This window comes from Solanum tuberosum, unplaced genomic scaffold, assembly GCF_000226075.1.
Source record: "Solanum tuberosum cultivar DM 1-3 516 R44 unplaced genomic scaffold, SolTub_3.0 contig00084, whole genome shotgun sequence".
Classification (NCBI taxonomy): Eukaryota; Viridiplantae; Streptophyta; class Magnoliopsida; order Solanales; family Solanaceae; genus Solanum; species Solanum tuberosum.
Genome location: NW_006240433.1, coordinates 1 through 6,556, shown reverse-complemented (window position 1 = coordinate 6,556; position 6,556 = coordinate 1). Strand labels below are relative to the sequence as shown.

Below are 6,556 nucleotides of genomic sequence, written 5' to 3'. Positions count from 1 at the left end.
AGTTTCTATAATAACTCTTAGAAACAAAAAACAAGAAGAAATTAGAGAATTATATTATAATTCTTATAGTTTTCATGAAGATAGAAATATGATGGATACATCTGATTATTACTATTCAGAATAAAATGAGTCTAAAAGAAATTTTAGTATATATATATATATATATATATATCCTAGTTCTAAGATTGGTGATTTGGTTAATGATAGGTTTGGAGAATTAGGCGGAGGATGATAAAAGAGTTGATATTTTAAAATACTTTTCTTTAACTGGTTTTAAAGCAAGTAAAATATATGTGGGAATTTGATCATAAAAATCAAATACTTATTTTTTATGTAAAATTTAAAGTTGGAGTGGAATTGTAATCTAGAACATAATTTCAAGAAGACAAAAAAAGAAAAAATTAGAAAATGACCAATTACCAAACTTTTCTTCTCTATTTTCTGAAGTTTGAAAAAAACATGTTTATTTCTCAAAGTTTAAGCTCATTTTCTTTTTTACTTTTAATGATAAATTCCTAGTGTTATCTTCAAATTTTAACCCAAAAGCTTGAAATTTGATTTATGGAAATACATACTTCTGGAAAAATTCAAAGTACTAAAAGCCCTTATCTGAAAATCAGCCTTAATCCAAAGCCTCTGTTTCATTTTATTTGATTTTTATGTTTAAAAGGCAATTTTTTACTTTATTAAATGAAAATAATTTTTTTTCCTTTCAAATTTTAGATTTTTAACAAATAATTCATAATGTTAATTTAATAAAATAAATCATTAATATTTTCTTAATGAGTGTGTCAAGTAAAATAAAAGAAAGTGAGTAATAATGGTGTCATGTGTTTGGCAAAAAATGTTGATAAATTATTCTTTTATGAATGACTAAGGGTCTGGTTGTTTGGATATGACTTTTAAAATTATGATTTCAAATCATGATTTAAGGCCAAAATTTTATAATTTAAATTTTTAAGTTGTTTTTTTCCCTTTCATAAATATAAAAAATTCATAATTACTATCATAATTTTTTTATTCTTAATTTTACCAAATGAATAAATCATAGTTCATAATTCATAAACACATTAATTTCTTTCATGTATAAATATTTGTGATTACATGTTATTACAAACTTTCAAATATACATAGCTTTATATAAACTCACTAATCTAACATTTCACCAATGGTCAATAGTACTAATAACTAACTATTTTTTAAACACAATTCTCTCACAGGATACGAACAATCTTTTCACATTGAATTTTTTTTTTCCATAAAATTTAAATGACGAATCTTAATTTGTGAAATATAAATTTATGAGTCTAATTTTACATTTAAAGAAATAATAATTAAATCACAACTTAAAATTCTACTTTTTAGAGAATTAGAATTTTAGGATCCGTTTGAACATACGATAAAAATCATGATTCAAAATCACATTGTTTGAAGTAGAAGTTTTGTTAATTTAAACATACGATTTAAATTTTTCAAATTGTATTGTTCTTATAAACGTGAATACCTCACAAACTTTGAAAATAATCAAAAAATTTCAAATTGTCATACAATTTTAACGAGCAAACAAACCGTAATCCATAAATCAAATATCAAAACATCCTGAGTTCCTGACAAACCACTTTAATAAATCAGATATACCTTTTAAAAAAGATGTATAAAAAATAAATGATGAAAAATTTAATCAAACCAAAAATACTTCATAAGTTGGAATAACTACCTTATTGAGTAAAAAGAATTAAATAAAAAGACAACTATTTATGAAAGGGTAATAATAATGATAGACCCCAACTATGACTTGTTGACATTTTCATTCTTCTTCTTCTTCAGACAACACAACAGAAGAGAATAAAAAACACCTCTTCTTCCCTAACACCAAGTTTCTTTGGGGGAAGAGAGACTCATATGTGTATCTATTTGTAATAAACAAGAAAAAGGGTATCCGGGTTTTTGATTTTCTTGATGAATTGAAACTTGATCATTCTATACTTGTTAATTTCTGGAGGAATTGGGGAAAAATTATAATGGAATTGGTTGATCAGTCTGAATCTTCTCCTTTGGTTCCTCCTTCTGTGATCACTGACACAAGTGAGATCGATCTTGAAGCTGGTTCTAGTGAACAGATTCAGTGTAGGATTTGTCTTGAGACTGATGGTCAGTTTTCTTTCTTTCTTCATTTCACCCATTTTTTGATTCTTTATTGTTTGAAATATTAGTTGGTTCAAGTGTATTAATTGGGATTTTTGTGGTGTTCCTAACTGTAAAGGTAGCTGCTTTAGGTGATTCTTGAGGACCCTTTTATGGAATGAAAGTATTTTGGTGAATTTGTCTTGAAAATATGATACCATAACCCCAAGTGTATTAATTTGTCTTGGTTCAAGTGTATTAATTGGGATTTTTGTGGCGTTTTAGGTGATTCTTGAGAACCCTTTGATGTAAATGAAAGTATTTTGGTGAATTTGTTTTGAAATTTGATACCATAACCCGAAATTATACTACTCAAGTAAGGCATTAGTGAGAGGATGAGTTTTGCATTTGGTTGAGAAATTGGAGCATGTGGTAGTATTAGTTTTGTCTGATTACAGTGGAAATGAAAATATCATGTGATACTGCATATATTATATTTGAATTTGTTTCTTATCAACATTTATTTTCTATTTGGTTATTAAAGAAATGAAAGAAGTAAGAAGTTTTTAGTAAGAGGCGGTGTGAATTTTTATGCGCTTGGTGGATGCTTGTTTTTCTGGGTCGTTTGTTGTTTATTTCGTTCTATAACATAATATCATTTGCCTCAGTGATGGATGTACTAATGAAACATATTCAAGGAGAGGTGGAGAGGTGCCATGGTGTATGTTCTTTGCAGATGACATAGTGTTGATTAACAAGACACCTGACGAAGTTAACGATAGGTTGGAGGTTTGGAGACAGACTCTAGAGTGTTAAGGGTTTTTAGGTTGAGTAGGATTAAGACTGAATACTTGGAGTGCAAGTTCAGTGAAGTAACTCATGTGACACATGTGGGAGTACAGATTGAAACACAAGTCATTCCCAAGAAAGGAAGTTTCAAGTATTTGGAGTTAATAATACGACGATATGGAAGCTCGTATTGGAGTAGGTGGACGATATGGAAGCTCACATCCGGTGTCTTGTGTGATAAGAATGTGTCACCAAACATTAAGGGTAAGTTTTATGAAGTGGTGATCAAACTGGCTATGTTGTATGGGGCGGAGTGTTGGCCATTCAGAGCTCGCAACCTCACATGCCCAGAAGATGAAAGTAATGTAAATGAGGATGTTGAGATGAATGTGTCAACATACTAGGTGTGATAGTATTAGGAACAAAGCTATCTAGGACAAGGTGAGAGTGACCTCTGTGGTGGAAAAGATGAGGGAGGCGAAATTGAGATGGTTCGGACATGTGAAGAGAAGAAACACATATGTCCTAGTGAGGAGGAGTGAGAGGTTAACTATAGTGGGTATAAGTAGAGGTAAATGTAGACCAAAGAAGTCTTGGGAGAGATGATTAGATAAGACATTCAATAATCGAGGACATGACCTTAGATAGGAAGATTTGGAGTTGGAGGATTAAGGTAGAAGGTTAGTAGGTCGAGTGTTGTCTAGTTTCATTTTCAGTATTGTTCCTCCTAGCGAGGAGGAGTGAGAGGTTAACTATAGTGGGTATAAGTAGAGGTAAAGGTAGACCAAAGAAGTCTTGGGAGAGAAGATTAGATAAGGCATTCATTAACCGAGGACATGACCTTAGATAGGAAGATATGGAGGTCGAGGATTAGGTAGAAGGTTAGTAGGTCGAGTGTTGTCTAGTTTCATTTTTAGTATTGTTATTATTACTTCCCTACTATCTTATTTTTTAATTTTAGTACTGCCTGATGTTTTTTCATTTGCTTTGGTTATCGTATTATTTTGTCGTTGCTACCATTCTCTTCTTTATTGTTTTCAGCATGACTTCTTCGCTTTTGTATTTGCTTTATATTCTTGTTTTTTATATGCTTACTTGAGCCGAGAGTCTACCGGAAATAGTCTCTCTACCTTCACAAGGTAGGAGTAAGGCTGCGTGCAGCCGTGCAACACCCTCCCCAGACCCCACGTGAGGAATTACACTGGGTATGTTGTAGCATAACATTATTGGGTTATATGTGCTGAACTTGTGCTGTTTCAGAACTGGGATGTGCTTATAAATGTTTTTGTTTTTTCTTTTCAGGTAGGGATTTTATTGCACCTTGCAAGTGTAAAGGTACATCAAAGTTTGTTCATCGGGAATGCCTGGATCATTGGCGTGCAGTGAAAGTATGTTTTTCATTTTTGGCTTTTGAATCTGTATTACTTGAGCAGTTTTAACCTTGTTATTGTCGAAGTTGCCTTGTTGCCTTGTTGCTTTTGTGTTAGAAAGGCACTCCATCAAGATTTTTGTCATTTCTTGTTCTTTTATAACCATGGTTTTCGGGCTAGCTTGCGCGTACCTCGACTAGTTCCATGGGGTACCTGTTACCTCAGGTAACTCTACCCACCAAGGCTTGGACATGTTGACAAATGGGAAGAAATCACCTAGTGTTTTTGTCTCCGTTGGAATTAGAACATTAGATTTCATGACTCTCAAGTATCCACTCCATTGATTAGTAGGTCGCACCGTTAGGTGCTAGAATACTGTTATTCCTTACCTTACTTGGAATTAATTTGTTTTTGTATTGATGCATTAAAGCGTAGAATCAAGATTTGATTAGTGTCATTTGTACATATATTGAGCATGTATAGCTTTGGACTAGCCACTTTACTTGCAAGAGTCATTTTTTGTGTGTGCTTTTCATTTCAACACTAATTCAAAATTATCAAGTAGTTGTTGAGGCTTTCCTTTCATAGAAGCAATGTCTGCATAAGAGTGCTGATAACTTCCAAGCAATTTACAAATTACAGTAAGCAATATTCACCAGAATTATATTTATTTTCGTTAGCTAAATAAAATTTGTATTTTACAGGAAGGATTTGCTTTTTCCCATTGCACAACTTGCAAAGCTCCCTATTACTTGAGAGTTCATGTTCCCACTGATAGAAAGTGGCGAACTTTGAAGTTCCGATTCTTTGTGACCAGAGACATTTTGTTCATCTTTCTCGCAGTTCAGCTTGTAGGTGGTTGGTCCTGTTTACAAATTTTGTTCTTTGATTTTCTGAAATATCCTTACCTTATTTATAGAGAACATATCCAACTGAGCTCTTACCCTTTTCATTGCAGGTTATAGCCTTACTGGGATATTTAGTTTACTTGATCGACACCCACCATAAGTCTTGGTTGCGTTTTACTTGGGGGTTTGATAGCGAACTAAGCTTCTACTACCTATGCGGTAAACATCTTGAGCTTTCCACTAGTTATTATTTGTTAAGTCCTGATTTTTTTTTTGATTGGTTGTATGTTCTAAATCATGGTGTTGCCTATCGCAAAAGAAAGAGATCTGTTAAGTAATGATATTTCATGTTGTCTTGTCCTATAAATTCTGTTGTGCCAATCTCCTTTACTCTCCCTCTCTGGAACTTATATCCTTTTCTTCATTTGTTTGTTTCCTGGACAAAATGAAATTTGTGATGGTTGATATGGTGGTTTGAGGAATCTTGCTCACCTTGAGATATTTTCTCAACGAATGGACATTATACCCTTCAAGAAGCTGCACCTAAGCCAAAATCTTCCCTAATAAGACTTTTATATGTTATATCTCCCCAAAGAATGATGTGACAGGAAGGGTTAGGGTCACTATGTTCATAGATGCTCTTATGTTTTTAAAATTTCTGTCCGAAGATGACTGAGAGGATTCACATTAATGGCAGTTAGTGGTTTGTGGATGCCTTTTTTGTTGCTCGAAGGTGGTCCGTGGTCGTTTAGGATAAAGTTGTTCATATTAGGAGAAGGAACAAAAGATTGTAGGTTTTCCAGTATGGTAGGACTGTCCCTGCACCTACAGTATATGGACCTCTTCATGCAAATTTGTGACAGTTCTGGAGGCTTTACTGGATCAGGATACTTGAAAAACTTCCAGAGAGGAAGTAGGATGTTTCTGGTGTAGTGCTTCTATAGGTTACTAAGAAGAGATGTCACAATGTTCTGCATCTATCAGTTTGACTTCCCAAAGCTTAGATAAAGCTATGTATTTTCAGCTGGTTGGCAACAAAGAGGGCATAGCTGAAATTTGAGAGGATAAAATAAAGTAGTTGTCATGTGCAAAGTTTAGGAGAAAATGTGAATCGCCTACTATTGCATTGTCTGGTGGCAAGGCAATTGCCTATTTGCCATAAGAAGTGAGCATTTTCTTAAGCATTGAACCATAGGGCATAACGACCAGGGTCAGTGTAATGTCCCTGATGGAGGGCGAGACAGGGAAAAGGTTCAACGGGCATCAAGGCTGGGAAGTTTTTGAAGAAGGGTGCATATAACGCCTTAGGAAAATCCCACATTGTAAAGGGAGAGAAAAGTAGCATGCCTTAACATACCAACAATTTAAATGGTATGTACGCTTTTTAGCTTCGGGGTGGCCCAGTGGTTTGGGCTTGGGACTTCC

At 33.6% G+C, this 6,556-nt stretch overlaps 1 protein-coding gene across 3 annotated transcripts; it reads left to right on the top strand.

Annotated features, from left to right (window-relative positions):
* Positions 1–1,788: 1,788 nt before the first annotated feature.
* LOC102599060 (E3 ubiquitin-protein ligase MARCH1-like) lies at positions 1,789–5,484 on the top strand. 3 transcript variants are annotated; one of them, XM_006367969.2, is made up of 4 exons: positions 1,789–2,151; positions 4,216–4,301; positions 4,988–5,134; positions 5,242–5,484. In XM_006367969.2, exons 1-4 carry the CDS (start codon positions 2,022–2,024, stop codon positions 5,467–5,469), a joined length of 591 nt encoding a protein of 196 aa, XP_006368031.2. In that variant the 5' UTR covers positions 1,789–2,021; the 3' UTR covers positions 5,470–5,484. The 3 variants fall into 3 exon arrangements, with proteins under 3 accessions (XP_006368031.2, XP_015161366.1, XP_015161367.1); XM_015305880.1 differs by having other exon boundaries at positions 4,988–5,141; positions 5,242–5,331; XM_015305881.1 differs by having other exon boundaries at positions 4,988–5,138; positions 5,242–5,326.
* Positions 5,485–6,556: the final 1,072 nt, after the last annotated feature.